The sequence below is a fragment of the Convolutriloba macropyga genome, chromosome 2, assembly GCF_964194025.1.
Source record: "Convolutriloba macropyga chromosome 2, txConMacr16.3, whole genome shotgun sequence".
NCBI lineage: Eukaryota > Metazoa > Xenacoelomorpha > Acoela > Convolutidae > Convolutriloba > Convolutriloba macropyga.
The window spans coordinates 8,619,669-8,642,313 of record NC_134469.1 but is presented as its reverse complement, the minus strand read 5'-3'; the positions used below and the strand labels follow the sequence as shown (position 1 = coordinate 8,642,313).

General features: G+C 34.1%; 1 protein-coding gene across 1 annotated transcript in view; it reads left to right on the top strand.

Annotated features, from left to right (window-relative positions):
* Window positions 1-2,203: 2,203 nt before the first annotated feature.
* Window positions 2,204-22,645, top strand: part of LOC142355410 (uncharacterized) — a 92,616-nt gene continuing 72,174 nt past the window's right edge. Inside the window, exon 1 of the mRNA XM_075407601.1 lies at window positions 2,204-2,388. Coding sequence (XP_075263716.1) covers window positions 2,204-2,388 — 185 coding nt within the window. The remainder of the gene's footprint in view (window positions 2,389-22,645) is intronic.

Genomic DNA, 22,645 nt, shown 5'->3' with positions numbered 1-22,645 from the left:
GTGTGTTTTGATTGGTTCGGTCATGCATACAAATTTTTAGATGTGTTTGAAAAATCAATTCTTAGTTGCCTATCAATGAACTTCAAGCCGATTTTCAACGGAGTTCATAAATTTTGATATCTGCCAAACATTCAAGGTTTTGTTCTTTGTCTTTGTCTTTCATGGGATTTTAACAGGATCTAAGTTTTGATAATGCGGAATCGTATTTAATATGTTATTCGATTTCATGACACTATGACCGTGTTCTTCAAAAAAAGGGAAAAATGTAATTTTAGATTTTGTAATGTTCTGATTGTATGCGTAAATATTTTTGTATATGACTTGCCGGTCTCATCAAGAAATGCTCATCTAATGATGTGGATAGTCACGTCTTTATTTTTTCCATTTTGGATTCCAATAGAGGACGTGTCCTACGATGTTTTTCATTTAATGGGTTTGAAGATTATTTGAAGACGCACATTTGCAATCCCTAAGGTGCATATAAATAAAATCGTTATTTTCAAATTCTAATGATTTTGTGAGGGTAATTCATATTTTCGAGGTTGATACGTGTATAGTGTTCAATTTTTGCGGATTTTGCCTTTTTTTACTTCGCAAAATGACTCATTTCCTTGCGGAAATCGTAAGTATTTTCGACAGCGCTTACAACTTTTTGGGTGAAACTTAATTTTGAAAAAAAATACTTAATAGACTGTAATAGTTGTGCTCAATGATAACGTACATTTACACGGTCACTACCCGCATTGGAACAATTGAGTTAAATCAATTTTATAGCGGTTTTCATTATTAAAATGTTATCAACAAAATCCCTTCTACGGCATCAATCTGGGACCATATTAAGGGTTCAAAATCCTCTTAAATTCATTTAATTATATTGAAAAAATGAAATATAGTCGTTTAGAGAACATTTGAAATCGTTTTAAATTGAGCTACAAAAACTCTCCGCTCAGTGAAAACCGTTATATATTTTCAATTTTAATTTAACATTTCATTTATTTTGAAAGTTTTAATTTAAAATTTCAAGTCAATCAGTTTTCCATCAGTTTCAGTCCTTCCACTTCATGTGATACGTTTGCAACAACAAGTCCATCGGCTCATCAGGTGCCCAGATGAAGAAACCGAAGATTTGCATCTAGAATAGAGAACAAAATGCTGTAAAACCTTAAAAAATTTTCAAATAGTGTAAAATTAGCAAATTTTTTAAATAAAATAATGGATTATACCTGCATAGAGGATGTCAAATGTAGATTGACTGTCAAAGGTAAATTAAGAAAACCAAAGATCTGCATCTAAAATAGTGAACAAAATGCTGTAAAACCTTGAAAATTTTTCAAATAGTGTAAAATTAGCAAAATTTTTGAATAAAATAATGGATTATACCTGCATAGAAGATGTCAAATGTAGATTGAATGTACTCATTCTTTGAAATAGATTTTCCACTCTAAACAAGGTGTCACATTTAAAGTTGGCCAACCAATAAAAAATTGAATTGATAATGAACTCACCGACCTGCAGAACTATATAAACTCGAATTTGTATATTTTTGAAGGTTGACTTACTGTTCTCCAGGTCTTTTTGGAGATGGTGTGACTGAAATCAAAGGATGACTGAATTAGTTGAAATGAAACTTGCAAAATCCAAATTAAGCTAACCTATTTTTGGCTGCTCTCTGGTGTTGATGAATTTTAATCTGGAAAGAAAAGTTTGTGAACAAGGTACTTTTTTAATTTGAATTAAAATTACAAACCTCAAATTTGTAAGAATCTGGAATGTATAAGTAATCTGGAATGAAATCTGAAACAATAAATCTCAATATGAATGCATTGTGGAAAGAAAATTTTAAAACCAAAATTTGTTGAAATGAAATTATGCAAACCTTTAAACGACGAAAATTATGCTCGATTGTGTTTTCGCAGTCAGCAGTTGTGTTTTCGCAAAAATTTTGCCCAATTCTGATTGGCTAAAAATCGGTGGCGAGAAAACAAGACAACTCTTATTTTCTTTTAAATCGATTTATATCCGTTTAAAAATGTGCTTTCTAAATAAACCTCGCATATTGTCGAAATGTAGTCTTAACCAAAGAAAATAGCAATAAAATCGATGGCTTGCTTAAGTTTTACGACCCGGGTAGTTTTTTGCTAATACAAAAATCCCCCCCCCCCAACCAAGATCAGATCTAAAAGATGGTGTTAGTCTGATTAAAATGGGTGGTTGTTCAGTGATAACGTGGCTTTCGACTCAAACAGGCAGAGGAAAGAACGATGCAGGGTTAAATGGAGCTGATTACACGTTCCGTATCCTATATGATAAGGCTGACGTAGGTGGTACATACCAGTGTCCTATTGGCTCCTTGGACAATGGGGAACAGAATCAGCGTGCCAAGGGGAAGTAAGTTAACCGGAAATTCAAATGATCATTATGTATTGCCTGATTCCGGAGCCAAATCACACTGAGATCCTCGAACAAAGACCACTCAAATCAGGCCGACCCAAATCAGGCTAATTTGGAGTGGGTCGTGTGAGGGGGTCTCTGGCAAAAAGCTGAAGTTTTTTCGTACAACGATCATCAATGATATCATACAGTCCGTAGTGGTCTAGGAATTAAATAAATCCCCACGGAAAAAACCCACGTATACTTTTAGATAGGAAAAACCCACGGAATAAACCAACAGAGTTATAAACCCATATTTTAAAATTGGATTTTGGTCGTGATAATTTGTTCGGTTGTCATTGTTTCATATCAGAGGTCCCACGGTTTTTTTCCGTGGGGATTTTTCAGAAACCGCTTCCATACTCAATTTCTAAGTACAATCCTACGTTGAAATCAAGGAATGCATTGCATCAATTAAAATTTGTCTACAATCCTTTTATAACTAGAAAGCGAGTTTTGATTCATAATTCATTACAATTAAGAATCAATTTAAAATTCTTAACTTAATTTTATAGCATATATGAAAGATTGATTATAATAAAAAGATGTTCTTGTCGGTTAATGGGAACGCAGAGACAAATCTTGTAATCGAATAGTTAAATTAGAAGTAATGGTTGACAACTGTGGCGATTAACACGAAATTCAGTCCATATTTATTACCCCAAATTACCGCACTTTTACATTCATGGTGATCACCTTTAATTTATAACTTCCTTGACTTCTTATGACATCCGATCTTAACTAGCTATTTACTCTGATAATTTACTTCTCTAAAAGATCAAGGGTCATCATATCACACATAACAATATGAAAAGTTGGGGACAAATCTAGTATAAATAGCACGTGTTAGCTCCTTGTTGCATTCACTCATTTCATAAATAACCAAGATGTAAATCAGCACGTGGATGAGGAACGTATATCTTTCCATACTTTAAACAATTAACATTATACTTTCAACACTCCTCCTATCATGTTAAGTGTTTGTTCCGAGAAGGACATCACGAAAAAGTGATACTTTGGACCTCCCCAATGCTTTTGTAAGTGTGTCTGCCGGCATGCGATCGGTAGGTAATTAGTTTAGCTCTAATAGTCGACTTTGGACTAAATTCCGAACGAAGTGCACTTTTAATGAAAAGTGCTTTGTCTTTCCGTGATTCATCGAATTTTTACTTAGAGCAATACAAGCTTGGTTGTCTACAAAGACGTTTACTGGCTGCTGGATTTCTAAATCTAATTCTCGTAATAGGTTAACTAAATGTACTGCTTCTTTACTGGCCTCTACTACGGCGTTAAGCTCAGCCTCAGCTGTTGAAGTAGACACACACTTTTGTAACTTGCTAGCCCAACTGATTGCACCCGAACTATTATTAAGTTTAAAACAAAAACCAATTGTACTTTTTCTATTGTCTATGTTGCCTGCCCAATCTCCAGTTTCTCACTTTTTCTAAAAACCATCTTCTCTGATTTTGTACCTTTTAGGTAACGTAAAAACCCTTTTGCCGCATTCCAATGTCGCCTTCCAGGATTTTCATCAAACGAACTCAATAAATTGGCTGCGTGCGCAATATCTGGTCTACTTGTTAATGCCAAATAGTTCAAACATCCCACTATACCACTATAATCACATGATTGCATTTCTCTTTGCTCATTGCTGCCTATTTCTGGTGAATCTAATTTTGATAGTTTCAGGCTAACATCGAAAGGTGTTTCCAGTGTCTTTGATTCGCTCATGTTAAACTTCTCTAGTAATTTTTCTACATATGCTTCTTGGCTTAGCATAATTTCGTTTTGTGTTCGCTCAAATTTTATATTTAAGAACCAGCTAAGATCTCCATAACTGCTAATTTGAAATTGCTCACTAACTTTATTTTTAAAGTTTTCACAAAAGCCTTCCTGCAATCCTAATATCACCATGTCATCTACCCAAAGACACACTAATCCTTCTATACCATTTTCTCCTTTCTTTATGAAAAGACACTCATCTTGAATAGCCGGCGTGAAACCTAATTGGCTGAGAAAAGTTTTGATTGTTAAGTACCAATTTCTACCGGACTGTTTCAATCCATATAAACTTTTCCTAAGCTTACAAATTAATGGATTTCCTTGCTTGTCAAACTTTTCAAACCCTTCGGGCTGTTGCATAAAGATTTCGCCTTCGATGTCAGCGTTTAAGTATGCTGTTTTGATATCCATTTGTTTTAATTCGGTGTTTTTATATACTGCGTAGCTTATCAGTACTCGAATTGTTGAGAGGCGTGTTGTTGGTGAGTAGGTTTTGTTGTAATCCCGACCTGGAACTTGGCTAAATCCTTTTGCTACGAATCTTGTCTTATACCTTTTTATCTCCCCACTAGGACCAACCTTAAGAGCAAAGTGCCAGCGGCTGCCAATGGGTTTATTTCCTTTGTTCTCTACCAGTTCCCAAACTTTATTTTCCACTAATGAGTTATATTCCAACTTCATTGCCTCGTACCAGTTTTTATCCCTAATTGCTTCATCAATAGACTTAGGTAGCAATTCGTTGTTAACAATTTCACCAAGGAAAGCTGCCGGGTTTAAATCTCTATCACCATCTGAATGATGCTTGTTGACTATCTCCTCCTTCTTTTCTTTGACTTCAATAAACATTTCGTTTTCTTTGAAAGTTACATTGCGAGATTTTCTAACCTTAAAGACCCCTTTGTCATTTGGAATATCTACCAGATAAGTCTTACTATTGTCTGAAGACCCTAAGAATATTCCTTTTTGAGAAGTTCTATCAATCTTACCACGAAAATTTTTTTCAACATGAACGAAAGTTGAACAACCAAACACTTTGATTGATTCTAAGTTAGGTTTCTTCTTGTACATTGCCTCAAAAGGTGTCTTCTGAATACCTGAATGGAAACAAAAATTTTTAATCTCACTTGCCATGTTAAGTGCATATGGCCAATACTCTTTTTCTAAACTTGACTGCTCTAAAAGACATCTAGCCATTGGGGTGATTGTCCCCCAATTCCTCTCAACCTTTCCGTTTTCTTGTGGTGTATACGGTGCCGAGAACTCAAGTCTAACGCCTTTTCGTCTACATAATTGTTTTATGTCATTTGACACATATTCCCCTGCACCGTCACAAACTAAGGTTCCTGGTTGTCCATTGTCTGCAAAGAACTGTTCAACTTTTTCAAAGGCCTCGTCCCTTGTCCTCAAAAAATATAGTTTCTGATATCTGCTAAAACTATCCACGAACCCTATTGCATACCTTTGACCATCAACCGCTTCCGGTTGGATGGGCCCTAATATGTTGGTATGAACAATTTCTAAGACTTCACTTGCTCTTGTTCCTGAGTCTCTTGGTACTGGAAGTTTCTTTGATTTATTTAGCTGACATATTTCACAGTTTGCTAAATGATGCTCGTTTACTTTTAGCCCCACTGCGTGATCTTTTAATTTGTATATGTCCTCAACATTGTTATGACCCAAACGCTTATGCCACAAACTAAGGGGATCTCCATTTGCTAAGTTGCACTGCTCACCGTAATCAATGTTGTGCCAGATAAATAAACTATCTCTTTCCTCGAAAGGGAAAACTGTTCCGTTCTTAGTTCGTATTTCTAAAGTCCCACCAAAGACGACCTCATTGCCTGTTGCTCTAAGTTTTGACACTGATATCAGATTCCTTGTGTTATTGGGAACAAACAACGCATTATTTAATCTTATTTTTCGCGCTAAACCATTGGAATCCAAAACCCTAAATTCAACTGTTCCTTTCCCATTAATTGAACTTTTACTGCTGTTTGCATTAGTGATGGTACCAGAATACTCCTTGTCTATATCTATGAATAAACTTTCATCTTTAATCATATGACTGGTAGCACATGAGTCTAAAACTAGCTCATTTGCAAGGTTGTTTTCCGACGTTTGAAAGAAGGAAAAGATCTCTTCTTCTTCTTCATCTAAATTCTGCTCCTCAACTAAATTTTGCGTGCCCCTCTGGTTGGTTCTCCTGCTTAGACTTACAAACTTTTTCTCATATTTCTGTTGTTTTCTACAACATTTAGCTATATTTCCGTGCTCACCACACTTAAAACATTTCATTTGAGAAGCTTTGGTTTGTTTAGGAATCGTTTTCTTAAACCTACATTCTTTTGCGATATGTCCCATTTTCTGGCAGTTGAAACATTTCCGTTCATTATTAAAGAATACGCTCTCTGTTTTGGTTTTTACATTTTCGTTATCGAAGTTTATCAGGTCTCGTTTTATTTCTTCTAGAGTTTTCTCGTCTTTGCTGTATTTCACGAGTGTTGCGAAATTTTCATATTCCTTCGGGAGCCCTTTTAGAATTATTGAGACAAACATTTTTTCAATAATTCCTTCATTCACTAGTGTTAAGTTGTATTGCATATCATCTGCTCTGGTGAGATAATCTACTATACTCTCACTTGAAGTCTTCCTAAGGCTAGTTAATTGCGCTATCAATTTGTGTAGCTGGGGTCTCTCAAAACTTTTGAAGCGTTTACACAGTACATCCCAAGCTGTAGTACCATCACCCTTATGTGGTCTAAGAAAAAGAACTGATGTTTTGTCTAAAGCCTGAACTAACTCGTACCACAATGTCTTCTTTTTCTCTTCTAATTCTTCCCTCCCCTTTTCTATAGCTTGCCTTCGTTGCTCCTCCGAAGAATTATTTCTAACAGCTGGCACATAATCTAGATAGGTGGCTCTTTACCAAGTTTTAAAGAGTGCATACGATCCTCAAACTGTTCAGCAAAATACAAGAAATTATCCTCACGCCCGCTGAATACCAATCTTTCTAATTTTGAGCTCATTGTTAGGCCTGTCTTACTTTCGTTTAGTTTCCGTTCGTCTCAAATTAACTCTTTAGCTTTAATTGTTCCCTACTGAACCAAATACTTATGATGCCCCAACTATGTCCTTTGTTTTTCTAAGCTAGTACCGCTCTAGGTAAATATTCTTTTGTAAAAATGGTCGGGCTGTGAAAAAAATCTTGTTCGGACTTAGATCAAAACTCCTTTCCTTTCTACGCGTGTATGAATCTGTTGCCTGTTGGTGGCTGTGTTATAGGGCGACGAAGCGGTGAGTCGTTATGTTTGTGTATCCAAAAAAATGCTTTTTAGCACCAGGTTAGCACTTGTTGTAATATGGTAGCACTTGTTAGAAAAAAAACACTAAGCAAAAAGAGTTTGGTCGACTAAATTAATCTAGAAGTTGGTGTTCTGTTCGAGTTCTGTAATATCCTTGACAAAATCGAAAGCCGGACATTGACATTGAGCCATGGTTTTTCTGCCGCGATTAAGCACGATGAGGATACCAACACCCTCCGAGGATAATGTACTCGAACCCTAATCCTAGTCCTAATTAAGAAATCTTTTACCACCAACTTTTGTGTCTTTCGACCAAACTTGAATCTTACAGAAGCACAGCACACACAATTGAAAATGAAACAGTTGTTTAAGCTGAGCTGTTCTCAGCTATACTAAGCAATCCTGGTTCCCCGACAGCTCTGTTATACAATTGAACCTCCGCGCTCCTTTTTGATCCCCCACAACAGCTCCACTCACTCTTTACTTCACAAGCAGAATCCACTGCTTAGCTACCCACACTTAGCACTCCACGATTGAAGTCCCCCGACCAGGTACACAAGCTCTCGACTCAACAGATGAAGTCCCCCAACCAGCTTCACAAACTGCTCACTTCTTAAGTGAAGTCCCCCAACCACTTACAAAAGCTTCCAACTCCACAATTGAACTCCCCCAACCAGTCACACAAGCTTTCAACTCCACAACTGAGGTCCCCCAACCAGTTACAAAAGCTTCTTACTCTTGCTTCTTCTGGTCTCACTTGGCCACTTCTTGACTACAAGGCTTGTCTCTCCTTGTCTTCTCTGTCTTCCTCCCCCAGTGATTTCAGCGATCCTCTTATGTAGCAAAGAGGCGCAGCAACAACGTTTTTTCTATTTACGATGGAGATTGATTACTTAACTTAGAAAAACTCTGGGCCCATAACCTGTCGGTTAATGGGAACGCAGAGACAAATCTTGTAATCGAATAGTTAAATTAGAAATAATGGTTGACAACTGTGGCAATTAACACGAAATTCAGTCCATATTTATTACCCCAAATTACCGCACTTTTACATTCATGGTGATCACCTTTAATTTATAACTTCCTTGACTTCTTATGACATCCGATCTTAACTAGCTATTTACTCTGATAATTTACTTCTCTAAAAGATCAAGGGTCATCATGTCACACATAACAATATGAAAAGTTGGGGACAAATCTAGTATAAATAGCACGTGTTAGCTCCTTGTTGCATTCACTCATTTCATAAATAACCAAGATGTAAATCAGCACGTGGATGAGGTACATATATCTTTCCATTCTATAAACAATTAACATTATACTTTCAACAGTTCTCAAATTTTTTTTGCGTTGATTCACTTTTTTGGTATAAGCAACTCAGCACTTAACTATTGAAGCACTTAGCAAGTATCAAAAACTTTTTGTTAAGGACTGCTTTGAGTGATAACTTAGAAATCATACAGATCACATATGACCTACTACGTTTTGCAAAAAAAATCATTTACGATCTACCCTAGTTGAGCAACTTTCGGTTTTTAATCATGAAAAATCGTCGCTTTCATCGTTTCATTCTAGCCTGAAACGATAAAATTTTACATGATTTTTTGTATTTTTTGTATGATTTTTCTGTGTATATGATTCGGTATCGTCGTTTTTGAAACGTAAGAGAGATTCGGTATTGTCGTTTTTAAACGTAGGACCGATTCGGTTTTGTCCTTTTTGAAACTTAAGAAAGATTCGGTATTTTTGAGAGCAATATCATGAACTTTTGTGTTCTGAGATTTAACCGCCGACCTGTCCGGTTTAACAAAAAACGGTTGGATATTCGGTTTCAAGCCTAACCAACCATCAAAAACTTTGCTAGCAAACTACAAGAAAGTATGTACAAACTCAGAAAATGTGAATTAATCAACAGAATTCTCAACAATGCTCGAAAAGCATATTTCATTTTTGAATTCAAAAATAACCAAGACACTTATTTTTGAAATTCTTACAAAAAAAACCGTATCATAACGTATGATTACATTATAAACAAAAAATCATATTTTTTAAATGGAAAAACCGAGAGTTTCTTATGTCTAAAACCGAAAAAAAACAACGTTCTCTTACGTTAAAATACCGAACATACCGGATCTTCTAGAAACAAACATAGGGAATCTATCTTTCGTCTTAAACGACGATGCCCAATCTTTCTTACGTTCAAAAACCAACAGTACCGAATAAACCGAACAAGCCGAAGCTTTGTTTCGTTCTAAACCAAACATACTGAAAATTTCCGACTAAAACATTGATCATACAACTTTCCTTGATTTCGTACTAGGTCATATAAGATTCTTAGTAATCATATTAGGTCATATATGATTTGTATGATTTCTTGGTATTCATACAAGGACCATATATGAATTCCTAGAAATCATACAGAGATCATACAAAAAAAAAATCAAAGACTAAAAACTGTATAATTTTGATTTTCTATTGAAGTTCTTAAAATTTCTTGAAAATCATACAAGGTCTTATATGACACATAAAACATTGATTGTTGCCGCAAATTCTTGTATAATGTAGTCAAAGGACTTTTTAAATTATTATATCGCTTTTGCTATCCACATTTAATTCTTTGTATGCGCTTAAAGAATAACTTTGTGGTTTAAATATATTCAGAATACAAAACTGAGGTTATTTGCAAATGTTTTTCGTGATTATTTTTTACAAATGAGCATTCATAAGTACAAACTGGCTCCATAGTATGTCAAAAATTTTGTTATTTAGTTGGACTTACTCTTTTATTTAGTGCCCAACTTTGCAAATTATATTGTACGTTAGGGTCTTTTGGCGGATCACAATGTGATGCTGGGGTATCACATAGGTGAAGCCCTACCGAATAAAAACAAACAGAACATATATATTGAGATATCTTTGAAAAAATGATGTATGATTCTTGGTATTCGTACTAGGATCATATATGATTTCTTGGTATTCATACAAGGATCATATATGATTTCTTTGGTTTCATACAAGGATCGTACTAAGAAATCAGGCATGGACATTATGAAATGATATATGATCCTTGTTTGAAATCAAATAAACTTCAACCCGGGTTGTCGTTTATGTTCGCTCTTCTCAACGAATTTTTTTTGTAAATTTTAAAAAATATATCCGGCAAAAAGTTCATTTTTTTTTACTTTTTTAGCTTAATATGTTTCCATCCACCCGGATCGAGAAAAAATCGGAAAAATAATTAAGATAAGCGGTGAAAAGTTAGTTTTTTCACCGCAATTTTCGTACATAATTTTGAGGTGAAATGCGGCGAATGAGGTGAAATTATGTAAGTTCACCGCTAGAGCAAGCGATGATCTTACAAAAATTCACCAAATTTCACTGCTAAAAATATGTAATTTCACCGCTGTTTTATTTTAGTGGTGAATTTTGGTGAATTTTTGTAAGATCACCCTTATTCTAGCGGTGAACTTACATATTTTCACCGCGTTCACCGCATTTCACCGCAAAATAAGTACGAAATTTGCGGTGAAAAAACTAACAATTCACCGCTTATCTTTAACAATTTTCCCATTGTTTGCGTTGAATTGTGGTGAATTTTTGTAAGATTACTCTAGCGATGATCTTACATAATTTCACCGCGTTCACCGGATTTCACAGCAAATTATGTACGAAATTTGCTAGAAAAAACTAACATTTCACCGCTTATCTTACACATTTTTCCGATTTTTTGCGGTGAATTGTGGTGAATTTTTGTAAAATCACCGCTTCCGCTAGCGGTGAATTTACATAATTTCACCGCATTCACCGCATTTCACCGCAAAATTATGTACAAAATTTTCGGTGAAAAAACTAACTTTTCACCGCTTAGCTTACACATTTTTCCGACTTTTTGCGTTGAATTGTGGTGAATTTTTGTAAGATTTTTCTAGCGATGAACTTACATATTTTCACCGCATTTCACCGCAAAATTATTTACGAAATTTGCGGTGGAAAAAACAACTTTTCACCGCTTATCTTACATATTTTTCCGATTTTTGAGTTCTGATTTTTTTGCGTTCGGTGAATTTTTGTACGTTCACCACTAAGCTGTGAGTTTATGTAATTTCTCACAGTTCTCACAAAATTTAAACACTTTTCGTCCCACTGGTGACTTTATGTAAGTTCACCACTAAGTTAAGCGGTGAATATATGAATTTTCACCTCATTCACTGCTGTTCTCACAAAATTTTAACATTTTTCGTCTATGCAGTGAATTTATGCAAGTTCACCACTGAGTTCAGCGGTGAAATTATGTAATTTTACCGCATTCACTGCTGTTCTCAAAAAATTTCAACACTATTTTCTAAGCGGTGAATTTATGTAAGTTCACCACTAAGTAAAGCGGTGAATCTATGTAATTTCAGCGCATTCACTGCTGTTTTCACAAAATTTTTACAATTTTTTCCAAGCGGTAAATTTATGTAGGTTCACCGCATTCACTGCTTATCTCACATGATTTTGACAATTTTTTTTCAAAGCGGTAAATTTATGTTATTTCATCGCTAAATTCAGAGGCGAAAATATGTAATTTCAACGCTACCAGGCAATAAAGGTTTTTTTCACCGCATTCACCGCCTGATTTTTGTTATTTCACCGCATTCAACGATTATCTTACAAAATTTTCCGCATTCACCGCTTATCTCACATAATTTTGCGTTCAATGGAAGTGACACCTCGACCCGGGCATTCGGAATCTTAATATGGAACTTAAAACAGAATAATAGATTTTTTTTGAAACATGTAAATTACTCAGACTATAACCCTAAGGTTAGATATCTACATGCTCTAAAATGTTAAATAAATTAATCCGCATTGTTATTAATATAATAATCTTCAAATTGTGGCTGTTCGTTTTCATAGGTAAAAATAGGATTTGAAGGCTCCTATTTGTCTATTAACGGGTACTTTTTTGTGTTGATTGAGCAAAAACGTGGTTAAAACACTTTTAATGCAAGTTTTACTGTTAAAAGTTCTTATTGAAGAGGGCAATTTGTTCCTTTTTCGAACGCTTTTCAAGATTAAGGATTTGTTACTCCACTTCGTTTTCGTTTTCTTTTTTATAATAATTGGATTTGTTCTCTTGTTCTGTCTAGCGTTATTGCGACTAAAAAACATTTAAAGTTTTCGGATGTTTCCCATTGTCTTATGATTGTTTGTAGCTTCATTAGGCTAACTTTTGGGATAAACAATTCGGCTGGCAGGATACGACCTTTAATGAGAAGATCAATGGAGTGGTCACTTTTTTGACGAAGATAACAAGCTTTTATTCCCCAGTTACTTTGCCTGTTTATGCGGTTTATGTTTTTCGCTGTAAGAGTTTGAAGGAATACTCAACTGAAAGAAAGATGAGAGAGTACATCTGACTTGAAAACATCAACTCTTACTTTCAAAGGTATTTGATTTCTTACAAGATACGAAGAACGAATTGCATTAGCCATTTTGCTTAAGACTGAGTTCAAGTGATTTTCAAAGGTTAGGTTTGAATAAATTTGTACTCCCAGATAACGACATGCATGAGCTGGTTTGATAAATTCGCCTTTAAATGAAAACTGTGGATCCGAATTAGTGTGAATTGTAAAGAATAACATGTCTGTTTTATCGGCATTTAAAGTGAGTTGATTCTCTGTCGGGTATTTGTCTGTTTGTTCTAATAATTTTTCAATTTTTTTGGGGAATATTTTCATTACGTTCAAATTTGCATTTGTTTCTAGTGTCATCCGCATATTGAACAACATCATTTTCACCTTCCAGGTTTTCAGAAAAATCGTTGACATATAAAAGAAAAATAAGAGGTCCTATCACAGTTCCTTGTGGAACACAATGGTTAAGCAGTTATTTTATCTGATAAGTTAATAGCCAGTTTTACGCATTGTGATCGATTTTCGAGAAAAAATTTGAGAAGTAAAATTGTTGATTGAGAGAGATTGAAATTTTCAGCTTTCATTCACTGCTGTTCTCACAAAATTTAAATTTTTACAATTTTTTCTAAGCGGTAAATTTATGTAGGTTCACCGCATTCACCGCTTATCTCACATAATTTTGACAATTTTTTTTCAAAGCGGTAAATTTATGTTATTTCATCGCTAAATTCAGAGGCGAAAATATGTAATTTCAACGCTACCAGGCAATAAAGGTTTTTTTCACCGCATTCACCGCCTGATTTTTGTTATTTCACCGCATTCAACGATTATCTTACAAAATTTTCCGCATTCACCGCTTATCTTACATAATTTTGCGTTCAATGGAAGTGACACCTCGACCCGGGCATTCGGAATCTTAATATGGAACTTAAAACAGAATAATAGATTTTTTTTGAAACATGTAAATTACTCAGACTATAACCCTAAGGTTAGATATCTACATGCTCTAAAATGTTAAATAAATTAATCCGCATTGTTATTAATATAATAATCTTCAAATTGTGGCTGTTCGTTTTCATAGATAAAAATAGGATTTGAAGGCTCCTATTTGTCTATTAACGGGTACTTTTTTGTGTTGATTGAGCAAAAGCGTGGTTAAAACACTTTTAATGCAAGTTTTACTGTTAAAAGTTCTTATTGAAGAGGGCAATTTGTTCCCTTTTTGAACGCTTTTCAAGATTAAGGATTTGTTACTCCACTTCGTTTTCGTTTTCTTTTTTATAATAATTGGATTTGTTCTCTTGCTCTGTCTAGCGTTATTGCGACTAAAAAACATTTAAAGTTTTCGGATGTTTCCCATTGTCTTATGATTGTTTGTAGCTTCATTAGGCTAACTTTTGGGATAAACAATTTGGCTGGCAGGATACGACCTTTAATGAGAAGATCAATGGAGTGGTCAATTTTTTGACGAAGATAACAAGCTTTTATTCCCCAGTTACTTTGCCTGTTTATGCGGTTTATGTTTTTCGCTGTAAGAGTTTGAAGGAATACTCAACTGAAAGAAAGATGAGAGAGTACATCTGACTTGAAAACATCAACTCTTACATTCAAAGGTATTTGATTTCTTACAAGATACGAAGAACGAATTGCATTAGCCATTTTGCTTAAAACTGAGTTCAAGTGATTTTCAAAGGTTAGGTTTGAATAAATTTGTACTCCCAGATAACGACATGCATGAGCTGGTTTGATAAATTCGCCTTTAAATGAAAACTGTGGATCCGAATTAGTGTGAATTGCAAAGAATAACATGTCTGTTTTATAGGCATTTAAAGTGAGTTGATTCTCTGTCGAGTATTTGTCTGTTTGTTCTAATAATTTTTCATTGTTTTGGGGAATATTTTCATTACGTTCAAATTTGCATTTGTTACAACATCATTTTCACCTTCCAGGTTTTCAGAAAAATCGTTGACATATAACAGAAAAATAAGAGGTCCTATCACAGTTCCTTGTGGAACACCATGATTAACAGTTACTTTATCTGATAAGTTAATAGCCAGTTTTACGCATTGTGATCGATTTTCGAGAAAAGATTTGAGAAGTAAAATTGTTGATTGAGAGAGATTGAAATTTTCAGCTTTTTTGAGAAAGATCTCATGTGAAACTGAATTGAAAGCTTTTGCAAGATCTAATAACACAGCACCTCGTTGTTATCTTCCATATTTCCTAATATATTTTCAATAAAACAAAGCACAGCATCAGTAGACGACTTTCGAGGTTGGAAACCGAATTGTTTTTTGTTCATGAGCGCAAATTTTTCAAGATATTCTACTAACTGATTAGGTAAAAGCCTTTCAAACACTTTGGCGAAAGTTGGTGTTACAGAAATTGGACGATAATTAGTTAAAACAGAAACATCTCCTTTCTTGAAAATTGGTGTGATGTGCGCATCCTTAAGAATTGTTGGAAAAACTTCTTGAATACAATCGTTAAATATAATCTGAAGATGTGTCCCAAGAGCATATTTTCCTGATTTCAATGCCCAAGCATTCTTGTATCCCAGCCCTGGTGCTTTGTTGTTGTCTAGATTGTCAATAACTTTATAGATTTCCTTCAAAGTAAAAGGTCTAAAGTTAAACTCTTGAAATTTTCGCTCTATTTTTTCGACGTTCAATGGAACAATCTGCCCTCTGTAGATGCTCATTCCGCTGGAAACTCTCTTAAAGGCGTTACATATTGATTTTTTGTCTTTTCTACCATTCTCATCAATTTCAGTGATATTTGGACTGTTGTTTTTCTTTCCGATTTTATTTTCTTCTAATATAGCAATATCCTAATAAAGAAATATCTCAAGAATTCTAATATATTTCCGTTCAATTAAAGGCGGGCATTGGTCTAATCAGGTTTTTTTTAGATTTTATTTTGCTTAAAACTTTTTTTGCACTTAATCGAGTCTCTTGTTATTTAAATTGGTTATCACATGTCCCGATTAAAATTTTGTCTGATTCTGTCTCCTGGCCAACTGCGCCTCTGACCATATCACTTATTTGCAGTTTGTATGTACTTGACCATATTTGTGGTAGTTTGCTATCTTAGCTTTTTATCTGTTTATTGTTTTTTAGACCACTCACGTGCACATTTTAAAACGCCGAATGTCTGCAGTGCCCGAAGTCAAAATGCCAGAAGTTGCTACTTAGCCAGAAGTTGAATTTCGTCGACTTTCGTCACTTTAAAACGTGCGCGTTTCGTGTTTTAAGCATGGTTAAGTGACTCTGCAGAAGTCACTTCGAAATTTTGACCTAAAATCTCGAACCGCTTCGCGGTTCTCGATAAACGCCAGAAGTTCTCAGTGACTTCAATCAGAGTCACGTAACCATTACTTCCGCCATGGCTGTGGATATTCATTTTTTATATGCGCTATATCAGCCCTCTTTGAAAATCACACTCTTCCGATTATGTTTCGATAACCGGTCGCATCTCTTGCTAATTTTTAGTTCCTTTGTGTCTGATTGTGTCGTTCTTGATTTGTGTTTCTTAAAAATGCATGTGCAATGTGAATCGCGAACTACCAGCACGAACTGAAGCGACAAAACGCGTTTTTGTATTGACCTTTATTCTGAAACTTCGAGGTTAACTGTGCTACTATGATTAAACGGTGTGACAAGAAGTTGACATTATTCAAAGTTGTTTGTTTGAAGACACGCATGATCCGATGGAACAGATAATCGAAAAATTTGCGACTGTGAATCGAAAATCCAATTAATGTGAAACTGCGTGGCTATAAACAGACAAAATTTTACTACATGCTGAAATTCCGTTGTTTCTTCATATTTTGTTCTTTTCATGCCAAATTGTCTGTAAGAGTTATTGAAAAAGGTAACTGCAAAAGATGTTACTTTAAGTTTCAGTTTGAACTGATGAAACGTCAAACTGATTTAAGGCCGTTTTTATTGCCCTGACAGAAAAAGGTGAGTTTTTTATCTTTAGCGTCGAACACTTTGGTGTTACATGTGTCAACATGCAGCGCTTGCTAATATGTGGTTTGAACGATTTTTCTCAGTTAGCTTAGTTAAAATGTCTGTTTAAAATATTAATTCGGGGGACAATGTGGCCAATTTAATCAGATTACGAATCGAGTTGCCGTATGGATCTGTGAGGTCATAATTCAACAGACTCATGATTCGCGATCTATTCTGACATAATTAGACTACGGTTAGATTATGTGATCTCGTGGTTCAGCGTAGTGCGCTATAATTCGAAAGTGAAGACAGAAAATTTCATCCACACCAGGCATTTAGAGTTTGGTGGTTATACATGTTTTTTATAACAGGCCAAAATTTCAACTATTTTATATACATGCCGTTTTATTCCATCATACCCTCTAGTCTTGGTATGACCAAGAGTTATAAATTTTTTGTTTCTTCCATCTATTAACATTAATTTATGAACATATTGTGATTTTATGTGTTTTATGTACTTACATCTTTACAAAACTTATTTTCTTTTAGTGTCTCAAAAATTAAATCTTTTAAATATTTTTCTAATAAACCATTCCTTCTATCTATACATTCTTCAAACAGACTACATTGTTTGTAACCTGGTTGTGAGGCTTCATCTGTAACTTCATGTTTAAGTAGATTTTTTAACAAGTTTACATCTTGTGGTTCAAGTGTTGTCTGTCCTTGAGCTAATCTGTCAGTTAAATTGCTTGGTAAACCAAGGGCGGAGCACCTTCGCAGATTTGTCTGAGCATCATTTTCTTCTTCTTCTTCACCCAAACTCAAATTTATTCTAATTCTGTTCAGTCAACCAAATCGTTCACAGACCATACCAGTCATATTAGCAGTGCGATACAATTTTTTTCTTCCGGATTATTAGAAAACATATAACAAATATAATTAAAAACTAAAGCAGATGTTATAGCAGTGAAAATTTGAAAAAAAATCGTTAAATTTTTATAACTTTCCATAAAATCAAATTGAGGCTTAATACCTTTAAACGTTATACTCTCAATAAAATAAAAAAACTTTATAGTTATCTTCATCAATAATTTCTTTTTCATTATCATTCTTCAATCATATCTTCAAATAATTTATTAATTCATCTCTTTCTTTCTCATTTAAGTTATCTTTCAGATTATAAGTTTTTTTTATCAATTTTGCAACTTCTGAATCATAAACCTTTTCTCTGTCTTGAACTACTGCAACGATCTTATTCTCTTTCGGACAAGACTTTACCATTCCATTACTATATTCTTTACACATAACATGAAAGCTATGTTTACCTTGAAAGGTAACATTAAAATTACTCAAGTAAGCCAAATTATTATAGCAAGTAAAACAGTTAGTGTCTGCACCAGCTCTGGCCATATTTTCTATCTGAGCATTTTCATGTTTACGTTTTGATTTTCATGTTTACCTGTTGTGAAGAATTGCGCTATCTTTGTACTTAATTTATCACCCATGCAATCTACAACTAGAATCTTATCTTTAAATGCAGATTTGTCATTTACTCTTAAATCTTTAATGTCACCAAAATTATAGCCTTCCCAATCTCTTCTATCGTTACAAACTAAAATTTTGTGTTAACTTTAAGATAGGTTTACCTGTGTTTTAGCTCTATTGTTGGTTTTAGTATCAGTATTAGTATCAGTATGGGTCTTTGACCATGTTTCAACATTAGTATTAGCTTTTGTAAAGGTATTAATTAGAATTAGTATTAGCTTTAGTAATAGTATTTATATTGGCATGAACTTTAGCTTTAGTAACAGTGTTAGTTTAGGTATCAGTAACATTATTGGCTTCAGTAAGAGTATTTGCGTTAGCAGTAGTATTAGCTTTAGTAACAACATAAGTTTTGGAATTATTATTAGTATTAGTATTCGCAAAGTCAATGTAAGTCACTGTAAGTATTCGTTCAAAAAGTAAGTCTTGGTTGATCGAGAAGCACCATAAACAAAAGTATGTAAAATGATTCGTAAAACTTAAACGCTTTTAACTCATTTTGTTCGAATCCTTCTATTTTATTTTTTTTTAATACTTTTCGGGAGATGCTACACTAAAAAATATATACCCACAACAACTAAAAAAATAATGATAATTCGGGGCCAAAATCTTTTTAAAATTTATATATATATATATATATATATATATATATAAAATGATTTTTTTTTATCTTTTAAAGAATTTCTGGCCAAAAATAATATTGCAAAAAAAGCCATGAGTAATAATGATCTACTAAAAATAGGTGAACTCAAATGTCTGATACTAATTGATGTCTTAATCAGAAATGAAGAACCAAAAACACTTGAAACAAAAGATCATATTATAATTGTAAACTTACTTCGAAATGAGGGTACACATTCGGTTTTAGTTATATCAAGAGATAGGGTAGAGGGAGTATACATTTTGGATAATTTTGCTATAGAAACACTACCATTATCTTTACAGATGTATATTGATTTAGGTTTTCTTGAAAGATTACAGCAAAATAGTGAGATTGGCTGTGGAGCTTTTTGTTTATACATGATTTATCTCGTAGGTTCAGGATTTAAAAACAAACATACCTTAAATGGTTTATTGTTATGGAGAAGTAAAGCTAGTAAAGCTCTGCGAAATTGCCTGGGGAACCAAGGGTGCTGCCTCTTCTCAGATGGTGGACATAGTCGAAGACCTTTTAAACCATCACCACCAAACATTTTATGGTGTATAATATCAGGTCCAAGTGAACGTGATAAAACTTAAATAATCACCTATTCTTAAAGAACTTAGACTTTGATAACTTATTTATTATAGGCCCAACTGGCGATCAATCCCGGGACTCTAGCAATGTCCATTTTTAAAAAATATCAATGAATCAGCTAAAGCAGAAGATTTAGATAAGACACAAGAGAATCTAATGGCTTTTGATTATATTTCTTCGAAGTTACTTTTAATGAAACACTATTTTGGCAGAGGTAGACACTATAAATGTAATACGTTCTATCTTCATCAGAATATGTTGTCTACTTATTGACGAAGAGTTAGACAAAACTGTAATCTATTCATATTGTTCAATCAAAGAGGTAAAGTACTTGAACACAATATATCATGACTTCTTCAATGAAGGAGAACGTAGTTATGAAGAGTTTGCTAAAATATGTAATGATGTTTTGAAAATATCTTATAAATATATTGTTATTCACACATCTAAAAAAACATTAATTGTAAACTAAGAACTGGTTAGGCTGATGTTGTAACATAGCTACGAAACAGTTTAAGTCTATGACTATGACTATCACAAAGTCTGTGTCTTCAGAATAATTGTAAAGTAAAAGTGAATACGTCACCATTAAAATTCATTGATCTTCCGTGTTCATCTCTGATATGACACTCATTATATTCTATTCTCATTTGTCTCATTTTGATAAAACACATTAGTTCATCATATATCCAGTCGGTTCTATTAGATTAAAAGTATATCGTATGTATGTGTCAATAGCGTTATCTTTATCACCAGATATCAGTTTACAGTGAATATTAATAGCATTAGAACCCATAATATCAACTATATTTTGAGATGAGTTTTTTACCGGTATATATTTGATTTTTTCAATCCTAGTAATGATGCTTTTGAGTTTTCCAAACTAATTACACCCTGTTTTTTTCCATCTTATATTTCATTAAACATTTATCTTTTTCAATTATAAAATTACCTTCAATTTCTTCTTTAGTTGTTACTGCTAAATCAGGCGATTCATATGGCCCAGGTGTAATAGTTGAATTCATTTTAGTAGTAGCCTCTATTTTATAACTTGCTGCTGGTGAGGAAACCCCATTACCCAAATCCACACTAGAATAAAAAATTAATTATTCTTTTTTTACGTTATGCTTTGAGTTATAAACTGATAATCTAATTAGCCTCAATTTTGCTGTTTTAAGTTTTGGCGCGCTAAAAAGAAATCTTTCTGTTGGTTTTAACATTCTAATATTATGTATATGTTGTTCTTTTGTTTTATTTAGAGCATAATGCATCTTTTGTAGTGCATATAAAGTCAAGTTGTCTCTCATTTTTTAACTTACAAAAATGAACTTCGGAAAAATAGCGAAAACATCTATAGAAATGAAAGACACAATAGCAAAACAATAAATTTTCGTTTATGACTCTAGATGGTGCTGACGCAGTAAAGGCTAAAAATACCAATGTTAGATAAGTAAACTATGGTGTTTTAGATAAATTTACTTCTAATACATCAGAAATCATTAGTGGTAAGTCAAATAAATACATAGATCATTTCCATTCCAATCTTTTGGTGTATGAACCGCTAACTGACAACGAATATGATTGTGGTTTTGTTAGATCTCAAACAGAGAGAGATAGCCAAATAAAAGATGATCATGCGGCAGCACAAAGCGGTCAATCTCAAATGACGACTAAAATGAAAGATCATGGATTCACAAATATTTAGATAATATTAAATATGGTATAGGTTTTAATTTAATACTGAACAGAAGTAATAATGACGCAACATTAATTAGAGTTGCCCTCTGGGCTGCTGCAGTAGCTAATGATTGGAAAACAGAATTAAAGTATTTTACATTCTGTGTGCCTTGTATTGTTCATTTCAATGATAACAGAAAAATTGTACAGAAAGGATTAAGTAAAAACAAAAACATAGATTTTATTTATTATGAAAAAAGACCTCTTTTAAGAATGGGCCAGATGCTACTATTTCTTGTTTGATTTGGGCGGAGAAAGTAGTTTTGAAACACTTCAGTTTAATGTTGTGAAAATAATTTTGTTGATGGACGAAGTATTGATGCGACTTTTCAATAAGAAGCATGTTTGTTATGGAGGGATTCCACAAGGAATGCAACTTAGCTGTATACTTTTAGAAACTCAATCCCTAGGGACCGCAGCCAAGCATCAGAATCTATTATTATAAACTCTCTTATAACTATATGTAGATATCTTTATCATTCGTTGCATTTGTTTTTTTTTACGTCAGTACTTCGGAACATTATCTGTTTCTTTAGTTATCAGGTACTGTTTGGTAAATAATTAGGTTCAAACTAACGCACGTCGCTTAAGAAAAAGCGCGCGTGACAAGAAGAGAAAAGAAGTTTAAGTTCAATTGAACCAAAAACGAGAAACCTTGGAATTGAGTATTTAGCCGCCAGTGTTTTTCCCCAAACATGGCGAAATCGCTAAAGTCTCCGGTCGGCATCCCCTTATATTGGGAATCAGGAGTCAACCTACCTCAAGAATGGACGTCATGGTTGTCTACGTTCAAACTAGCAGTCATGGCGAAGGAAAATTTACACGTAGATCAATTTGTACGACTTACACCCACTGCCGCGGACCTCTTTTACCCTACAGTCCCATCATATGAGGAAGCCATTGAAGGAGCGAACGACGGAGAAACTCGCAAAATACAAATACGTAATGAGAGGCGCTGCGTAGACTGGGAAAACGAATGCAGAATTATCCGCATTTGATGACCTATGATTGATCGGTACATCTGGGATGAAGCAGATAGCAAGGTTAAAAGCCTTGTATATCTGTCCCTCGGCACAGAAGCAAGCCGAATCTACCATCAACGTAACCCCCATACAAAAATTGATAGATGTTCCACAAACGAGCTCATCTGCGTTCTTGGTATAACGTTCACACGACCAAGAGACGCAACTTTTGATCGCTTTCAGCTGATCACATTAAAACAAAATTCAAACGAGAATCTTGAAACATTCTTTTGCA